Genomic DNA, 20,461 nt, shown 5'->3' with positions numbered 1-20,461 from the left:
TGGGGTAACCGTTACTAAACTGGTACTGTTCAGTTCCCGCTGTCAGCAAGATATCAACCATGAACGCCTTGGTAAGGATATACTTCTATTACATATTTTTCGATTTACCGTTTCCTATAAGAAACGAGCAATTTCGCTTGCTTGTGCTTAGACTAAGTGGGTCGCTGGAAAAAAGTTGATAGTTTAGGAGCTGTGAAGTGCACCTACTTTTTAGATATTTGTAAATATAGAGTGGTGCATCATAATTTTCAGTTTAAACTCCTGAGATATGCGATTTATTACATTTTGGAGGAACTTACCTGTTATTTTATTATTAAAATTACATTTTTATCGAGAGAATATGATCAAAACCGTTTGATTTAGTAAAAAAATCCTACTTACATTTTTGATTATACAACTTTTAACAGTTTTAAAAAGTTTGGAATTTAGAAAATTACAGCTCACTAGGTTATGTCTTTAATTTTTGTATTAAATTTTATGCACTACCGAGATACTTTTAAAGTCAAAACAAACTTTTCTTCTTAATTTTTTTGCTATCTTTGAATATTTTACTACATCTAAAAAGAAAGAGACAAAAATTAAAAACGTTCATTGGAAAATTCAGGCAGACATCAATTTTGGTTTTGCATTATGGAATTAATTCTAGTACTAGTATACTAGGCGGTATCTGTTTTAGTTTGGGTGAATCATATATCCACTGACATTTTAGGCTTTTTGGCTTTCAAATATCACTAGAAATGAAAATTTTTCTATGCGCATAAAAAAAACGTGCGCTTAACTTTTGGCGGCACAATATGTTACAAGAGTTGATTTTAGGCGAAAATTGAAGAGGAAAAAAATGTTTGTAATTAAATTTTTTACAAAATATGACTAGTTACAAATCGAATGAATCATGATTATTATAGTAAAACTCGAAAAAATAGCCAAAAATGGGGTTAAAAAACATTACTTTTTAGGGAATTTTTTTGGGGTCTTTAAATTGGGTATAGGACTTGGCCCAAGAAAACTTCATGTTATGTAGAATCATCACACCAATATTCATCAAAATCAGTTCCATAGATTTTGCATAATAATTTTGAAATCCAGATTTTGAAAAAAAAATTGCAAATTTTCAAAATTTTGCACAGCAAAAATCAAGGCCCTTAGATACTTGAAAATTTAATCACATATAGAAGAGCTCTCATGCTTTCAAACGCTTTTTGAAAAATCCGAATCCGTCAATTAGAAGAGCTCTAGCTCCTGTTTAAACATTGGTCGAATTTTTGTACTTATAAACAATTAGAATAACTTTGTGAATATTCAATCAAATCAAATTTTTTAAAGTAGTTTTTAAAAGTTATTGGAAAGACGCTTCTTAAAAAAAAAACAGATCGATTGGTCAATTAGTTACGTAATTATAGCCGATCAAAGTTAACCGACATTTACACTAAATCTTCTGGGACATACGGGTTAATTTTTCGAAAAATACTTTTGGTATTCCGAGTACTTACCAGGTCTAAGTTTGCAATACTTTTCTTCATTGGCAACCTACTTTAAAACGTGTTTAAAGTTATTTACGTAAGCGAGAAATTTAAGAAAATCGTACGGGTAGTGGTGGTGGGGGAAGCAGAGAGCGCGGCCGCTTCGGCCTGCTCGAAATTGAATCGGCAAGTTCAAAACCGCGAAAATTGCCTAAAAAAGTAATGTTTTTTTACCCCATTTTTGGCGATTTTTTCGATTTTTACAATAATAATCATGATTTATTCGATTTGTAACTAGTCCTATTTTGTAAAAAAATTTATTACAAAAATTTTTTTCCTCTTCCATTTTCGCCTAAAATCAGCTCTTGAAAAGATGTATAATTAAATAGGAAGAAAAATATGACATTTTTTAAATTTTTTTAACATATTGTGCCGCCAAAAGTTAAGCACACGTTTTTTTTTATGATCATGGAAAAATTCAATTTTAGTGATATTTGAAAGCCAAAAAGCCAAAAATCTCCGTGGATATACAATTCACCCAAATATGGACTTTTTGAAACAAATGCCGCCTGGACTATCGTACTTAAATTTTATTTTATAACTTATTTTACAAAATTTTCGAAAGATGTGAATAAAATGTGTGTTTTAATTACATTTTAATATTTTGTTAACTGGTTATTGAAAATAAATGCCATTATTATTATGACTTTATTACAATGTTTTATCCAGGTTTATACAGTAATGGGAGTGCTATGCATAGCCGCAGCATCGCCTGCCAGACACCGCCTGGAGAGCTTCGGTGGAGCCAGAGGAGGCGCTATCGAATACGACGACTTCGTACCGGGCAAGACAGTCAGAGGCCCCAAAATAGTCGGACCACAAGCCACAGCGTCTAAATTAGGAGGTCCCCACATCGGCCTGACTTACATCGTGGGACCGGAACTCGGACCACCCCGTATAGTTACGCCGATAGTTATTCCTGGTCACATCACCGCACCAGATGGTACCCACGATCCCATAGTTGGGCCCAAGGTGGGTGTAATTGCCATCGTTGGTCCATCAAATCCTTGGTCCAAACTCTCAGAGGATGGTTATGAGTGGAAGAATGGATGGCTGGATTGGTAGGATTGCGAATGGGAAGGGCGGTGATTTCAGAAGATGAAAGTTCAAGAATCTGGCAAAGGAACTTACGTATGTAGAATTGATTAATGCGAGGTCAAAAAGTTCAGCGTCACTTGAAAATTTATGTCTTAAGTGTGCTCTATAGCAAATAGGCAGCCAGCAATACATTTTTATAGATTTTATTATACAGTTTGTCTAAATATGAATTAATCCACAAATAATAATAACAGACTTTTCCAGATTTTAAGCCAGATTTTTTATAAAATGGAGTTTTAAACACAAATTACTTTTTCGTGTAAAGAAATTTGTAATTTGCGATGAGACCACATGAGAAAAAGGAAGTTTATGAAATATTAGTTTCGAGAAAAATGAATTTTAAATTTTGAACACTTGCTGATTTATAAGTTATTATATATTTTTAACAAAATTGAAGAGAGTATATTTATGAAAATAAGGTGAATTATTCGGTCTCACATGTACTAGCTTTTTTCATTGTACATTTGTTGTTCTTGCATGTTTACTTATGCTTTTTGTTTCTTTCTATTTATTTTTGCGTTTATATTTTTTGATATACATACTTCTTTTTATCATTTATCTTCTGAACATTTCTCATTCTCCCCTCATATAGTTTTCCAAACAAGAATATTGGTGTACTGACGTTTCTACAACGAAATTATCTTTAAAACAAAATATCCAGGTTTGTTTACGAGATAGCAATATTAACAGACTCTGTATATTCTGACAATTTTCCTTTTTCCTCCGTGGTCTTCATCTTATTTTGTCTATCTCTAAGTTCTCCGTAATAATAAAAGCGGTATCGTTAATTAAGCAATTAACCATTTTTCGATAGAAAGTGTCTTGGATTACTTTAAACAAATGTTTCGTATGGACTTATGTTCTAAATGGTTTAGTTTTAAAGTAATAAGTGTTTGGCATCTTTGAAAAATATTACATTTCCACAAAATATATTTGAATATGTCTGATACAGTTTCATGAAATGTAGATATTGGGAGGTATTGGCACGTGAACCCTAGATATTCGGTGCCACTGACTTTTCGGAAATTCGATCGACTCATTTAATATTTAATTGTAATTGAAAGAAGAAATATATTACCTTTCATCTGCAAAGCGGGCTGTTTGTTCTAAAATAAACTAACCACACAGATAATAAAGCAACTTTAAAAAATTGAAAATATATAGGATTATTTTGTCATCAATATCTTTGTCAAATATACAAAAGATATCATGGCTGTTGAAATTTTGATTGCTTCCAAAATAGTCAAAATTTGTACGCTAATATTTTTTTCTGGAATTTTGGATGTTTACATTATATTTAAAATTATATATCTAACAAACAAAAATCCGATAGATATTCAACTATGTGGGAAGCTTATTTCAAATTAAACAATTATTAATAACTTTTAGCTCTTTTACCTAACAAAATGGACTTTGTTTACATCATATAATAGAAGATATCCTTTTTCTTTATTATGCAATTAAGAATTAAATGCACTAGTAATTCGTCACTGATTGACAAAATCGCATTGGTGTGAATTTTGTTTTTACTTAGATAAGTTACTAGCAGGTAGTTTTAGTCGTGCTTAAAAATATTCAAAGCTTTTTATCTTCAAAACTAGGTACGACCTAAGACACTTCGTAGGTTTGTAAAACTCTTAAACTTTGAATAACTTGAGGACCACGACTATATGAAACGTGAAATGGGATGCAAAACCTTGTTTCATTGAATAGTACATGCTGAATATAAAAATTGGTTTAGCTGATCAAGCTCACATTTATAAAGTACCATGTAAAAACAATTCCTTTGTAAATTTCTTGAACAATATGATTTGTATATAGATTGTTAATAATGTAAGTAAATTATTGTAAGGTATTTAAAAAATTAAATAAAAACTGTAAGTTTTCTGCATTTAATTGTATTATTCGTACCTCGTTTATAATGTAAATAAAAAAAAACAGTAGAACTAAACGTGGTTCTCTTAAGTAGTGCATTTATCCACAATATTTGCAATGCATTTAATCCTAATATTTCGTTATGTTATTTGTTGTTTTGCCAGATGTAAGGCAAAAATTTAATCCATACAAGTAGATATTAGTTACTAGTGGATGTTCTCTACTAATTCACACTGAACTTGGGGAAATTACACAATTCCCTTTTGGTGTTGCATTCCATTGTCTGGATTGCACAAAATGCCTAGTTCCAATAATTTTGCACTATGCAACCTTGACCGGCATTCGATTATTGGTAAATATTATAATAATTGTTTTTGTTTAAAACAATTTGTAACGCTGCTTCAAAAAAAAGGCAATATGTGTTTAGGGTGTGGAGAGTAGAAATATTTTTAGGTGGTCATTTTTTTAGGTTTTAATAACTGTTATTTCGCAACAGTCTAGTTAACTATGGTTATTTAATTTTGCATGTACCCGACAGTCTATCAACATAACACAAATATTCTTTAAATGAATTTGTTAAATTGTTATCAGAACTGTTTATCCTCAATGTATGCATTTAAAATTGAATTTAAAACGTTCCAAAATATTTTTCCTTGATTATTAAAATGATTATTTGATCACCCTGTATCTTTTCAGTTATTAATCTTATATCGCTATCTTTTAGAATTAACGTAAATAAAATTAACAGACCTAGTTACCCATTACTCAAGTGTCCCTCAAAATGTGTTACGATTGTTAACAAAGATTATGGTATTTCATAAAATTTGTAAAAGTGTATGTTAAATATTATAGTCATGTAATATGTACTAAACTAAGACAAAGATCACCGACGAATTTTAAACATTTGTCATCATTTTGTTTACTATGCATAGTTAAAAATTTAATTCTCTATATTTCTCTAAATGATTGTTTTCAGGAAGTAATGAAAACAAATTTCTACTAGAGGTTGAATTTAACATGAACATTGTTTAAACGGTGATGTTTAAAACAGTTCTAATCTGATCAATGATAACTGTTATTTGCACCATTTATGGTATACTTTCAATAAAACGCCTTACTGTTTTGTTTTAGTAAATATTTATTAGTTTAAGGGGTACCACATACTGTAAAATTTATCCACAAAATTCAATTGCTAGCTACTAGAAAATATTGGTATAGAATACTTATTAAAAGTATTATTATTTTTTACATTTGATTGAAGAAGTTGAAAGAGATCGCTGACTGAAACAAATAAGTTTGCGTCTGAAATAGCTCAGAAAAGAATATTTTGAAATCTTCAGATTCCGTGTTCGATAGTTTTGAATCCATGAAACATGCTCTTGGTCGTTTTGAACATATCTAGAAATTTAACAGTTTATTTTCCTCATTTTCAGGCACCTTCGAAAAATTTAAAAAATGATGCACTAAAATAAAGGTTAAGGAGAATATGTAAGAAATTTAACATCAGAAACAGTTTTTCGGGCACCTAGCACTTTATTGTCAAAGAGGCGTCCAATTAATTATTTTCAAAATTAAAAAAATTGCATTTATAACGTACGTTGCAACTGAAATAGATATTATGTTGAAAAACCCTCTCTATCTGTTAAAATTAGAACAGATGAGCATGAACATTTGGGAAATCAATACCACGGTGCGTTCTTCATGAAAGGAACAAATTCGTTTAAAATTCAGGTAATTATTTTGTAGAAAAACGCTCGGACAAGTCGATTAGTATTTTTAGTTTCGGATTTTTTAACAAAAGAAAACTGTATACAGGGTATGTCAAGAAGAAGTAGTCATCATTGTTTTTTTTAATGGAATACCTTTTATATTACGCCATTTTTTAATTATACGGTAATTTCTGAACACTTTTTGTATGACATACCATTTACCATTTACCATTTACCTAAAGGCGGACCAGCAGAAATATCAGAAGATTATAAACTTGACGTTTTACTAGAAACTGTAAATAATCCCCATGTAGCCGTTAGGACAATCTCCAGGAATTGTAATTTGTCACCGCGATCTGTGTCACAAATACTCCGAAAAAATAAATATCATCCTTACAAGGTTCAATTGATACATGAACCATTAGAAGACGATTTTGACCGAAGAACGCAATTTTGTGAGCAGATAATTGAGAAGAATAATAAAAACTTAGATTTCACCTGAAACATTATTTTTTCTGGTGAGGCTACTTTTCTTTGAAATGGACACGTAAACAGACAAAACTGCAAGTACTGCGCAACTGAACCTCGTTGGACACAAGTTCAAAAATAAATGTTTGGGCAGGTATTGTCGAAACCTGAAATCTTGGACTTAATTTTTTTGAAGAAAACTTAACTGGAGAACGCTACTTAGACTTTCTTCAGTTTAAACTCATCCCCGCTGTAGCTGTTAGGTTTCCTAATCCACAAGATCTAGATATTCCTCATAATGACATATGGTTCCATCATGATGGGGCACTTCCTCATTTTGTAGTGGCAGTTCGACAATTTCTTGATTTAACTTTCCCTAATAACCCCTTTAGATTTCTTCTTATGGAGTCATTTGAAATCTAAGGTTTATGTGAATAGACGAAATATTCTTAATGACCTGAAACAGAGAATACACCAGGAAATAAGACTTATTCCAGCAGAGGTAATTGAAAACGTTCAACGGGAAACAATCCTTCGACTACAAAAATGTATTGAAGTAAACGGACAAAACATTGAACATTTATTATAAAGCAATTGCTATTTAAATAATGTTTTATGATTAAACATTATTTTTTTTCCATTTATCACACTTCAAACGTCATTATTACGAAAACCGCTGATTTTAGAGATATGGTATGCCGTACAATAAGTGTCAAAATTTACTGTACAATTCAAAAATGGCATAATATACGGGGTATTCCTTTAAGAAAATCAATGATGACTGCATGTTTCTTATGTCAAAAAATCCGCAAAGAAAAATACCAATCGACTTGACCGAATTTGTTCCTTTGATCATGAACGCACTCTATAGTCAGTATAGATAAAAAAAGACCTAGGAAAATCGTAATTCATATGCAGGGGATCAACGAATTTTAAGCCATTGTTGTCGAACCTAATTTTGGATCCAAAGAATTAATTGAAGATGTTCCTATTAAACTGGGTTGTTAAACGGTGAAAATTCGATCGTGTATGGTAACTTTACAGATAGTAAAATTGGAAACATTAGGAAAGCGCAAGTCTTCTATTAACCGGCGACCTTAACACCGAGAACCATTCATGCATATCTGCAAGGAGTAGTCGCGCCTAGAGAATGTCACGTCATCGTGGTCAAGCTTTTCTCGTCGCCAACACGATGTAGATCAAGTATTTCTAGCCTCACTGTTCACTGGGTACATTGGAGATCATTTAAATCGGAAGAAATTGCAATTTTGATTAGACCAAGCCCTCTTGATTTGTTTTATAATAAAGGTGTAAAGGAAAATCACCAGTTCCACACTATAACTGTGCAATTTCTCTGACAATGTCTTTAATCATCTTAAAATATTTGCAAATATCTGTATATTTTATCAAAAAAATTATAGCCAAAAGTGAATAATAATTGTAATGTCATTTGTAAAAATCAAACAACTATTTTGGAGATATATGTTCGATGGGATTTAAATTAAGGATATACAATACTTTTTATTGGATTCGCTGTATTACCTTGGCGTATAAGGAAGTCGTAGACAGTTCTCCACATGACACTCTTCGAGCTGGCTGATATTTCAAGGTTTTGGTCGTTAATCAACAATTTTTATGTCGATAAGTTAAGAGAACTATCACCTAAGTGTCCTATTACCTACTTCTGTTAAACGCACATGCAGTCTATCCTCTTTTAGGCAGGTCTCTGTCTAATAAGATAATAATTTAAGTGTTGATTGATATCGAGCTTATGTACAGGATTATTCATATTCTATCCCCTTTATCCTTTTTACTTTTGTACTCAGAAAAACTGGTGTAAGCCAACGTTTCAGAAAATTTTTTTGTGATTATTTTGATATAATTAAATTTAATTTTAGCCAAAGGCGTCCGCCCCTAAAATAAAAAAGGGGTGTCAGTACCTTTTGAAAAAATTGTATTAGCGATTTTTTTCTTCAGAAACTTCTCTGTCCCAAACTTAATTGTATTTGAGTTAGATGTCTATTATTTATATGGTATGTATCTTTATTTATTGTAATATATTTCTATAATAAACCTCATATTTGAATATACCCTGTATAACTGAATAATTCCGGTTTTAAAGTTTAAACTATAATAAAACATGTATTTCTTACACAATGATTGACTAATCTTGATCTTGAATGTATTTAATATTTGTCGCATAATTGATCTATGTAAGCGAATTGCGAATTTTGTAATTGTCTTGAATTACTTAACGTCACTGTATGTGTAGCAACTACGCATATATTAATAGTAAGGGAAACTCCGTTCCACTTTCCGGGCGTTCTGAGCACTAGCACTACAGAATATTAAAATAAAACATATACACTACCAATCCTATAATCAAAAATCAAAGCTACGTGTTAGCAAAACTTTATCCAACAGTCAAATTATTAATTAATTTCCATTATTTCACCAAAGAATCAATAAATTCAGTGTGAACTAGCTTTTACCCAATCAAACTTAGGACTGCTCCTACCACTGAAGGTATTGATATTGTCTCCCAAGTGTCATATCTCTCATAAGGTACTCCAAAATGTTTATACGGGGTGTAAGAAGTTTGACTGCCATTACTTCAGCATGATATAGAGTAATCATGAATGAACAAAAATGGCGGCAGACTTGTCCTATGGAATAACAAAAATGTAAACAACTATTTGGTAAATTTCAAGACAATTGTTTTCCAGTTTTTAAATAAATAAAATAAACTGTATCGATTTTGTAGTACGAAGATAGTGTTGTGGTTAAATTTTAGCTCGGATTTTAGTAATCTCTTGAAGCAGGAACTTTTAATCAAATTATGAATTTGAAAAATATGTAATTAAAGTACCCAAATAATCATACGTATTAAAAATAATTTAGGTATTTACCAAAAAGCAAAATTCAGTAGCAGTACAAGACAAACTACAACATATGTTCAAAATGTCCACCACTATTTTCGATGCACGCACGACACCTTCGAATCCAATATTCGCTGGAAAACACCTCAAGAAAAGGAAATAGTGGTACGCAAAAAACACTCTTGACACGGTCCAATTCCAGATACCAGCACCAACTGATATACGTAATTACGTATTGCTGGACAGCTTAGTACCTCGTGTTATCCGCCGCGCCGTTGTCACATTGCTCGATATGAATTTTATCAAATTTTAAATTTATTTAAAATTTTAAGCATAAAGAAGTTCAAAAAAGTGATAAACATTATATTTTATATATTCTATGCACGCAGTTTTGTCAATATTCCTTAATTAATCGAACTTTTGTACATTAAGTTGGAGATTTTGATAATTTTTTTCTCGGAAATGGTTGAGTTTAGGACCCATGTCATATAAGGTTTTGTTGTTTATTCCAGTGTATTCTATAGTATGTTAAGATTAAGGCAGTCAATCTTCTAACACTCTGTATAACTAGAAATTAGTCAACCTGCTCTGAAATGTTATGTATTTTTTGAACACATTTTAAATTAAACTTCAAGCTCTTCCATTCACATCTTTGCCGAATATAAATTAAAAATTACCATACCGACATTTTTGAAGAACAATAATTTATTGGATTCTAGTAAATACTAATAAAATTTAAATGTAGTATAGTAATTATAGTCGCTGAATGACTACTAATTCAGTACAGTACAGTACAAGTAGTTATAAATATTCAATGATACACGTTAATCAATATCTGAGGTTCAATACAAAAAGTGGGTGTATCGTGTAGTCGCCTGACACTGCATTAGAATGCCACATCATGCTGTCGATTAAGATGTCGTGATATATTTTTTTTACAATAATTGTCCACACTTCACATTTAGACGTTTCAAAAAATTTAAAAAAAAAGCATACCGACATGCCCAATTTACATATCTCTTTGGTACACAATAAGATGCAACAACTTGTTCTTCTTTTAAAAGCTGTGTTTTACTTTAAAAATAATTAAAGTCAAGCTAATTTAAATTACTACAATAGGCTCTTTTTGTGTGACGTCGCATATTTAGGCAACCCGCAACAAATTGTCATAGTTGAAATTGTACAGACCGAATCTGACCCTTGTGCACTATTTATATAGATACTATAAAAATGAACAACTTCAAATTAATTTATTCTTACAAAGATTTGGAAGTATTTAAGAACAACCAACACGTGTTTGGTAAAATAGATACATTAAGGCCCGGTACTTTGAGTCTCGGTTAAGGCTTGATTAACTAATCAGGCGATTAGACTGTGATTATACGTTATAAAATAAATCAGTATTATACTTCAGTATCAGACTTAAAGTACCGGGCCTAATGTGCTTAAAACTTACAAAAAACGATATAAAAGAATATTCCTAAATTTAATAAAGTAAAAATTTAACATTAGCCATGTTATTCCTAATGCAGATCCTCATAAAGAGTAGCCTCATACGTAGGTAAGATCTTATTGATATGTTATTGTTGTCAATATTAGCTTATTTTCTGTTTAATCTTGTCATTTTTTAGTTATATTAAGTTTATTTATTGTTTTTCTTAGTGTTGTGCTGTGTCAGTGTGTTTATCGAGTATTTTCCCTTCAGATAGTTTATTATAGACGTACTCTTAACCAATACCAAAGTGTTCTTTAATGATCCCCTGTTGCGAAGCTACTTCGCTTACATGAAATAATCTTTAATGCGCATGCTCAGTAACATTGATAACATTGATACAATTTTAATTTATTAATTACTATAAAAGTCAATATTGTTCTACAAATTTAAATATATAAATTCTATAATTCTTTCAATTTGTCACTGTTTTCAAACTTCTTAAAAAGAAATTTTTTTGGCACTTATGTCCAAGGTACATAAGGTCGAAAATCGATTTAGTAAAAATATTGGGAAATTCTTCATGACAAAATGTACAATGGGGTTGCCTATTATTTGCCGTATGTGACGTCACTACTAAAAAGGTCTATTGATTGTTTCGACAGTACCTCCAAAAACAGGGCAGACGCTGATAATTATCTAATACTGGCCTTTTACATACTATTTGTTGAACTATTTACGATTATCCAGTTGGGTAATCTCCGGCTTGTATTTTTTTCGAACAACGGTTCGGAAAACCATTTCCGACATATTTTTTTATTAAAAATCTCCCTTTGTAGCCTTAATCGACTTCATTTAAAATCACTGTTTTTCAAATTTCATCAAATTATGATGTAGAAAAATTTTTACATTTTACAGATTTAAATTCATTAAAAACTGATTCAGTTAAAAAATCTAGGGGAAATTATTGTAATAACCTGAAGATGAAAAATTAATTACTAATATTGCTGATTTCCAATGCCTGCTAGATTCTTGGATTGTATCATAAACGTGTTTTTTAATATACCACACTGTAACTGGACCTTAATTGGGCAAACATTTTGAAACATTTTTAAAATTTATTTGAATGGGGTAAAGTTAAAAAACAATGGTCCCATAATTATTTTCTGGGAAGGGTATGTACAAAGTTGTCTTAAATAAAATACAGTTATTGAAGCTACAACAAACATTTTATACAGGGTATATCAGTATTACACACATTTATCTTCACATTTTAATTTTTTTAATAAAACTTGGTACATGTAAGGTTTTTGGGGGACATAAATTAAATATAGGATTATTTTTTACCTAAACACCCAAAGGTTGTTGACTACTTTGAATGTAAATCAATTTGTTTTTAGTCACACTTGTGCATTAATATAATTTTTGCAGAAGCAGTAGTTTATGTTTTGAAATCAAAGAATATGTGCATCATAATTAGAGCAAGTCATAATTAATATATGATAATAATTTCCGGCCTGACTTAACAGTATTTGTCAAACCTGTTCCTCTAGAAGAATTAATAACTTACTAACTTACATTTTCTCACAGTGTGGGACAATTTTACCAGGTAGCTACCAAGAAGGAAGACGTATCCGGGATGAAAACTAGCCGACTAATCGCATATCGCACTACCCGGTAATTTTCACGTACATGGGTGTTGCCCTATCCGCAATACAATTATTGGTACAGTGTAACATGCATTTAAAAAATGACAATTCCGTACCAATGCCGAAGGTCGGGTTTAAGTATATAAACTGGGGTGAACGCTATGGAAGGCACATTGTTCAGTTTGCACACTAAACAAGAACCAACCAACCATGAACGCCTTGGTAAGACCTATTTTTTATACAGAATTCTACCACGTGTTCTATTTTTCAAGAAATCCGGCCCTTTTCTCGTAGTGTGCCTTTGCGTTTTATAGTAAAGTCTCTTTTAAGTCGACTATATTGTTAAACTTTTAAATTGCATCACTTATAAAAATAAAAATGTATATTTTTTGTTATTCATTTTATTAAATAAATTATATAAAAATGTGCATTTTTTCAAAAGATAAACTGACATTTATTTCAAAATAAAAAAGTTCTTATACTATTATTAAAAATCTAGATATAAGAAAAGTAGGTATATAAATCCTTTGAAAATGCAATTAATAGTTATAATTTGTGCATATTTTCTGTTATTTTCTCAATTAAGAATTCAAAATAAATAAATCACCACCGGCTTGGTGTTTTAAAGATAGTTTTTTCATTTGAGGGTAACAAGAATGGATTTCTATTAATTTCAGATTTCAATTTTCAATTGTGTGAGCTTTGAAACCAATATAAATAGTTCTAGTTTATATCTGCAGAATCTGGAAAATCTATTCTTGCTTTATTTCATTATCCAATTTTTTTCTATCTAATGTTCTTGTATAACATTTATTATTTATATTGAAACCTAGTTAAATACTGTATTTTCCAAGGGTAAGAGTATACACGGTTTGCTAAATTAATAATTTTTTTTATCTTCGATAATCACTTCTCTCTTACTTAGACAGAGAAATTAGATAATCCGAGAAACTTGTCAAAGAGTGCAAAATTTACAATATACAGGGTGTTCGGTAAGTCGATGCATTCCTTGCAGGAGATTATAGTACAAGTGCTTTGTGATAGATTTCCTTAATATACCATATTCCGAAAACGCTTAGTTTCTGATATTTTTCAAATTATTGAAACCGAAATCAATTTTAATTTTTTTACTCGAAAACGGTGCGTCATAAGAAAAACAGACAAGACACCTTTTCTCTTCCAAATTGAACAAGGAATTTAAAAATATTTTTTATTTTAAGAAAAATCAGTGGCGTATAATTTTTTTCTTTAAAAATATCCAGAGAGGTGCCTGTGCGCACGCCACTGGTGAAACTGAAAACAATATTTTTATCGTGAAACATGTATTGTTGTTAACTGTCAAAGCCTGTAAAATTTCATTAAAATATTCTTAGCGGTTTCCGCAATATTTTCAAATTCGCATATTTTTATTAAAAACTTTAACACCCTGTAGATCGGAAACTAAGGGTTTTCGGAATAAGGTATATTGAGGAAATATATCACAAATCACTTGTACTATAACCTCCTGCAAGGAATACATCGACTTACCAAACACCCTGTATATATATTTGACTTCATCGAATTTTAACTTTGATAAATGTTATTTCAGATTATCGCCGCCCTCGCCACCCTCTCCGTCGCCACCGCCGCTCCCTCCCTCGGTCTAGGACTAGGACTTGGATTGGGCCATGGAGCCCTCCTGGCCGGCCCAGTAGGCCATGGCGCTCTGGTAGCAGGACCAGTAGGTCTTGGAGCTAGCGTTGTAGGACCAGTCGCTGGACCCGCTGCCGTAATCGGCCCTAAAACTGGCCCTGCCGCCGTCATCGGACCCGTCGCTGGCCCAGCTGCCGTCGTAGGACCCGTCGCTGGCCCAGCTGCCGTCGTCGGACCCGTTGCTGGACCCGCAGCTGTCGTCGGACCCGTTAACCATGGCGCCGTCATCACCCCAGCTATTGCTCACGGAGCTGTCGTCGCTGGACCAGCCCTTGGTTTGGGACTTGGTTTGGGCCATGCCGGTGTCTTGGGTCATGCCGGTCTCTTGGGTCATGGTTGGTAAATGGGGAGTAGGAAATTGTAAACGTTTTAGTGATATTTTGCGGTGAAGAATGATGAAGTAATCATGCTTTTAAATGTTTTCGTTTTGGAGATATCACTGAAAATTTTTACGCCTTGAAAGACTTTCTTGTAACGAAATTGCTTTCTTCCTCACTGTAACGATTGTATATTGTGTAATATATATTCCTTATTTATGTGCAATATTGTTCAATAAAGAACTCAAAAATTATAAATTTGAATTTTATTTCCCATGGCAAACAAATCGTTGCCAACAGAGAATATTTACAAATGAAATATAGAAAATATTGGCGCTAGTTATATGTTATTTATATATACACTGTGTCCCAAAATAATGGAACAAAATTCATATTTTTTTCCAGTTGAAATTTAAAAAAATCGCAGGTCAATTAATAAATAGAAATTGTCACTTTTCTACAATATTTTCTATTTTTTTGAGCCGTGTTTGATAGACCTATAAACATTACCGACATTTTTTTTTAATAGGACTCTATATTTTATGCCTTTCTAAAGATGAATTCAGCGATATAAAAAAGTAGGTATAACCCTACTTTTTTCTCATAGTTGTCAAAACATTGAAGAATTAAACAAAATCAATAATTTAGTACTACTTTTTATTTTATTACAGCAAAAAAATACTACCATATTACATAAAAAATTCTTATTCCTTTTACTCAAAACATAAATATGTATATAAAGATGTATGAATATTTAATGTTTAATTCAAATTGGCATATTTTATAATAGAGATAACTAAAGCTAAATTATTTCATTTCAGAATAAAACATTTACCATTAAAACACCTGGAAAAAAGGAAAGCAAACTTATGTTCATAAAAGAAAAATATATATTTTCTTTTATTGGTATTTATTGGTACTCTTAATAATTTGAGCACTTTTACAAATTTTGCGAAGTTTTCAAGGAAAAAATATATTGTTACTTTTATACGACATTACTTCTAGACTCACCACATTTAATCTAATTCAAGAGCTATAATTAATTGTATTGATTATAATTGTGTAATGTAATGGCAATTGAGTAAAAAAATCTTTCTTGTATATGTTAATTAGTGTCCTTCATTATGTTGATTATGCAGACATAAATATAGATATTATAGTACAATGTGTATTTTACATAAAAAATTATTAATCTAATTCAAATCATGTTTCTAAAATTCTCATCTGATAAAGTCTTGACACTCTTTTTTTCCACAACTCTTTGACACATAAACTACTATTAATAACTAAGATATTGCTGGAAACAACTACTCCGCAGACTGATGCCTCGTCCGGCACTGAATAACAACCACAACATGTAGTAAACATAACAATTGGTCTATTTTTTTAACAATTTAGTTACAGTAAAAGTTTTTTGCATTTATTTTGTAGGTATTTAAATTTAAGCTCGCTAAGGTTGCTAATACACTTGAGGACCCCTTAAAAATAAAAGATTTACGTGCATATTGCACGGTTATTAGAGCGTACCATAGATACACCTTAATTCTTTTCTTTCTTTTAATCTCATTGTCATTATTAAGTGAAGGGTGCACACTTTGTAAGTTTTCTTAATCTTGCATGCTCCTTAAACTGTAGAGGCAGTCACAAAAGGAATTTTTTTTTCCTTTTGTACGAGTATATTAAAAAAATACAGTGACAGCGTACAACGCCTTATCTAACAAGGTTAGTGTTTTTCCACAAGCGGCAAAAATTCATAAAACAAACAAGACAGCAGTTCATAATGAGATCAGGATCACTTTAATATCGAATATATTTAGACTTTTCTAAAACAGATGGTATTGAAAAAATAGCCAGTAAAATAATAAAAAATATAAAGGAATTTTTTTTTCAATAAAATTTTAAAAACAAAATTCATTGATGTAGAAATCATAATTTTTTTCTAAGAAAAATATCCTGTGTACAGTTATTTAGGGTGAAACGAGTAGTTTCAGAATTACCTATAAACTTTATTTAAAAATTAGGTGCAAGAGAATTTTTTGGCCAACAAATAATGAGAACTGAAATGACCGATCAAATTTTAAAAAAAAAAATTCAGGGGTTTTTAGTAGCAGCGTCTCCCAGTACCTCCGCCACTGCTTGATATGATTTTCTATAAATTCTTTGCATTTTTTATCTAATTCTCTACCCCATACAGTGATTTTAAGGCTTGTACAGCCATTTTCTATAATTACTTTGCACTTCCTTAGCATTGGTTAGGAATATTTGTCGTTGTCGTTCTCGAGCTAGACTCTGTAAGGGCAGACCCGCTATCAGAACCTCTGATGTTCATTTCGGTTGTTGTTGGTTCTACTGCCGCTACAGACAGAGTCACCACTGAAGATGCCGGCAGTGAAGAACGGCGAAACGTTTGAATGCGATCAGTTACAGATGCCACTGCGGAACGTCTCAGAGTACTATCGTTGTCGGACGACCATCATTGTCTGAAATTGATTGATTGTCCATCATTGACTGTCCATTATTGCCCATCATTGACTGATTGTACATCATTGTCTGAGGACCATCATTGACTGTTCATTATAGTACATCATTGACTGTTCATTATAGTACATCATTGACTTTTCATTATAGTACATCATTGACTGATTATCCCTCATTGTTTGAGAACCACCATTGACTAATTGTCCATCATTTTCTGAGGATCATCATTGTCTGAGGAAAAACCAACACTACCTTAAATTTCATCCGTCTACGACAAACATTTTCAGAGACTTTTACGTAAATATTTATCAACAACTTTAACACCTTGTAAATGAAAAGTCCTAGGCAAACTACGTATTTTAAAAAATTGAGATTACAAAGGAGAATTATTTTTGTATCGGTATTTTATTTTTGTTAATGTCCAATAAAAATAATAGTGGTAGGTGTAATAGTTATTGGAACTGTAACCGGTGCAAACAGTTCCTGAAAATGTCAACAATCAAATACAGCAACATTATTATTCATTACATAATTTTTTTAAAACTACATATTAGTCAGTAATAATGAAGGCCAGTGTTAAGTATATATAGATGGGGTGAATGTCAACAATCAGCAGTTAAGTCCTTCCAGACTATTACAGCAGAACCATGAACGCCTTGGTAAGAATTATTATAGTATTATTATTGAAACTCACATAAGAATTTATTGCTCTAAAAATATGTTGGAAAATTAAGCTGCAGAAGTTATTTTTTTAATTATTCTTGGAAACTTGGAAAAGTTAGATTATACTTTCATTTAAGTAAATACACTTTCATTAATAATTTGTTAATAATACAAATTTCTACAATTCGGTAGAAATTTAGTTCTTTATTTGTTTGGTTTCTTTTAGTAGAATACTTTCTCCATCTAAAATAATTTGAATATTTCTACGTAAAAAGTATTTGTTTACTTACAATTGGAATATATACTTGAAATTTAAAATTGTCATTTGTTTATATCAATAGTTAAATATAACTGGTATCTAAATTCATTGACTATAAATACGTTTATTTTAAGTTTTTTTTTCTACTTTAAACACCATATTCCAATCTTTTTTTTTGATATTTTGAACCACACCTGATGAAATATCGGTAGAATTTCAAGGTCAATCGATAATTAAAACAAATAATAGTAAATTAATATGTCTACAGATTTTTATCCTTTCCTAAACAACAAATAAAAGCTCTTAATTTTACAGGTGACATTTACTTAATGAAGTTAAATTATTTTTAAGGCGTTGTTGCATGACCATCCAAATTGTAAATTGAAATGTTAAAAGGTGACCGAACCTGCTGCAAAACATTTATTTGGAAATGAAATCTTAAAGTCTCATATTTACATCAAGTTAAATTTATCATGCTCTAACACGAGTAATGGACTTTTTGTTAAAGGTGAAATTGAAAAGAATAAAAATAAATTAAATTAATTTTAAGAATAAAAATACAAATTCTGTTCATATCCAAACAACTAAATTAAAATTATTTGTATATATTTGAAAACAGACAGATTGGAGAGACATATTTTTAAGTAAAAATGTTAAAATATTGACTCAAACATATTGTATCTCAGAAGCTAAGCATTTTTCAATATATTTATGAGAACCATTTTTTATTTTGAGAAATTCTATCACTAGGTAAAGTTATCCTATGAAATTCGGACACCCTGTACATATTTGTTCGTGTAGAGAAGTTGTTTGACAATAAGTTTGGAAAAGCAAGGAATTACTGATAATAATTCAACATAAAAACTGTCATTTGTATTATTTGCGAGACACCGTCTTGAAATATCCGAATTTAACAAATATAAATTTAATATTAATTTGATGTTTATTCTCGTTTTTTTTTCAGTTGATTAAGCTTTCTTTATATCTAACTTTAGCTCAGTTTTTATTGTAAAATTTCGTGTATATTTTCTTACTTTTCTTCTGTTTTCTCCAGTTTTCTCCTGATATATTTTGGTTTCTATTTTGTGTTGTGTTCATAATGACCTAAACAATTACAGAAAAATTACTAAAAATAGTTTTAAAATTACAGAAACGTTTTTTGAGACTTGCCTAAGGAATAAGACATCGAGACACAAAAATTCAAATAAACATCAATTTAGAAGTCACAATAAATACATTTTTATTTCTTTTGCATACGGCGAAACTATAAAGTTTGCCATATATTTAAATAACAAGGCACCGCAGTAGGACCCTTGGGGGACACCCGAAGTTACTAATCAAAAACAAGAAGTATGTGTTTGAAAGATGCAACTGAAACCGACTCAGACCAATATTCTTACTGTTATTTATTATTATTCAACTATTAACTTTACTAATTTTTTCTAATTACCTATTTACTGTCAAATCTCAGGCAATATCCAGAATATTCGAAAGTTTATAGAAATTTATGATCAAAATAATGTAGATAACGGTCAACATGTCCTATTTCCAGATCTTCGTCGCCCTTGCTACCCTCGCCGTTGCCTCCGCCGCCCCCTCACTGGGCCACGGCGCCATCATCGCAGGACCAGCAGGAATCGTCAGCGGAGCGGTCTCGCACGGCGCAGTCCTCGCAGGACACGGTGTTCATGGAGCCGTAATTGCTGGACCCGCCGCCCACGGCGCTGTCATCGCTGGACCCGCCGCCCATGGCGCCGTTATCGCCGGACCATCCGCTCATGGAGCTGTCATCGCTGGACCATCCGCCCATGGAGCTGTTATCGCACCAGCTGTTGCCCACGGAGCCGTCATCGCTGGACCCGCTCTTGGTTGGGGTGTTGGACACGCCGGTCTTGGACTTGGACTAGCTGGATTAGGCCATATTCATCATGGTTGATCAACGGGGATGTAATAAACTTCGTTGTAAACGTTTCAGTAATTTATTAACTTACACAGAATAAGGTGGATGCTCTTTTTGTTAATGCATTACTGGAAATTTTTATTTGGCCTGTCACTATAACGAAACTGCCTTGAAAAACGGTCTATAGATTTTTGTTTGTATATTTTGTACTATACCATATTTATTACAGAACTGATTAAATAAATGATGGATATACAAAGCAGAATTTATTAATTTAAACGCTAACTACTCTGCGGACTACAAACCCGTCCAATATTGAAGCATACTTGATATATCTGTTCATCAGCAGAATCATCAGACCAAGACTGGCCAACGAATGGCATACCAATGAGAACTAATAAGTTCAGAACCGGTCTATGTCTGATGATTGTGCTGATTAATGATCTTAACTGTTCACTACACAGTTCAGTTGTAATACACTCTTTTATTGTAACGTCACATATAATTCAACCTGAAATGCGC

General features: G+C 31.6%; 2 protein-coding genes across 2 annotated transcripts; both read left to right on the top strand.

Annotated features, from left to right (window-relative positions):
* The first annotated feature begins 38 nt into the window (after nt 1-38).
* LOC108905418 lies at nt 39-2,720 on the top strand. Its single transcript, XM_018708254.1, has 2 exons — nt 39-71; nt 2,190-2,720. Exons 1-2 carry the CDS (start codon nt 60-62, stop codon nt 2,583-2,585), a joined length of 408 nt encoding a protein of 135 aa, XP_018563770.1. The 5' UTR covers nt 39-59; the 3' UTR covers nt 2,586-2,720.
* A 10,023-nt stretch (nt 2,721-12,743) lies between these two features.
* LOC108905353 (mucin-19-like) lies at nt 12,744-20,198 on the top strand. Its single transcript, XM_018708182.1, has 4 exons — nt 12,744-12,852; nt 14,219-14,657; nt 16,896-17,044; nt 19,592-20,198. Exons 1-4 carry the CDS (start codon nt 12,841-12,843, stop codon nt 19,973-19,975), a joined length of 984 nt encoding a protein of 327 aa, XP_018563698.1. The 5' UTR covers nt 12,744-12,840; the 3' UTR covers nt 19,976-20,198.
* Nucleotides 20,199-20,461: the final 263 nt, after the last annotated feature.

Source organism: Anoplophora glabripennis, unplaced genomic scaffold (assembly GCF_000390285.2).
Source record: "Anoplophora glabripennis isolate ALB-LARVAE unplaced genomic scaffold, Agla_2.0 scaffold42, whole genome shotgun sequence".
Lineage (NCBI taxonomy): Eukaryota > Metazoa > Arthropoda > Insecta > Coleoptera > Cerambycidae > Anoplophora > Anoplophora glabripennis.
This window is presented reverse-complemented; position numbering and strand designations above follow the sequence as displayed.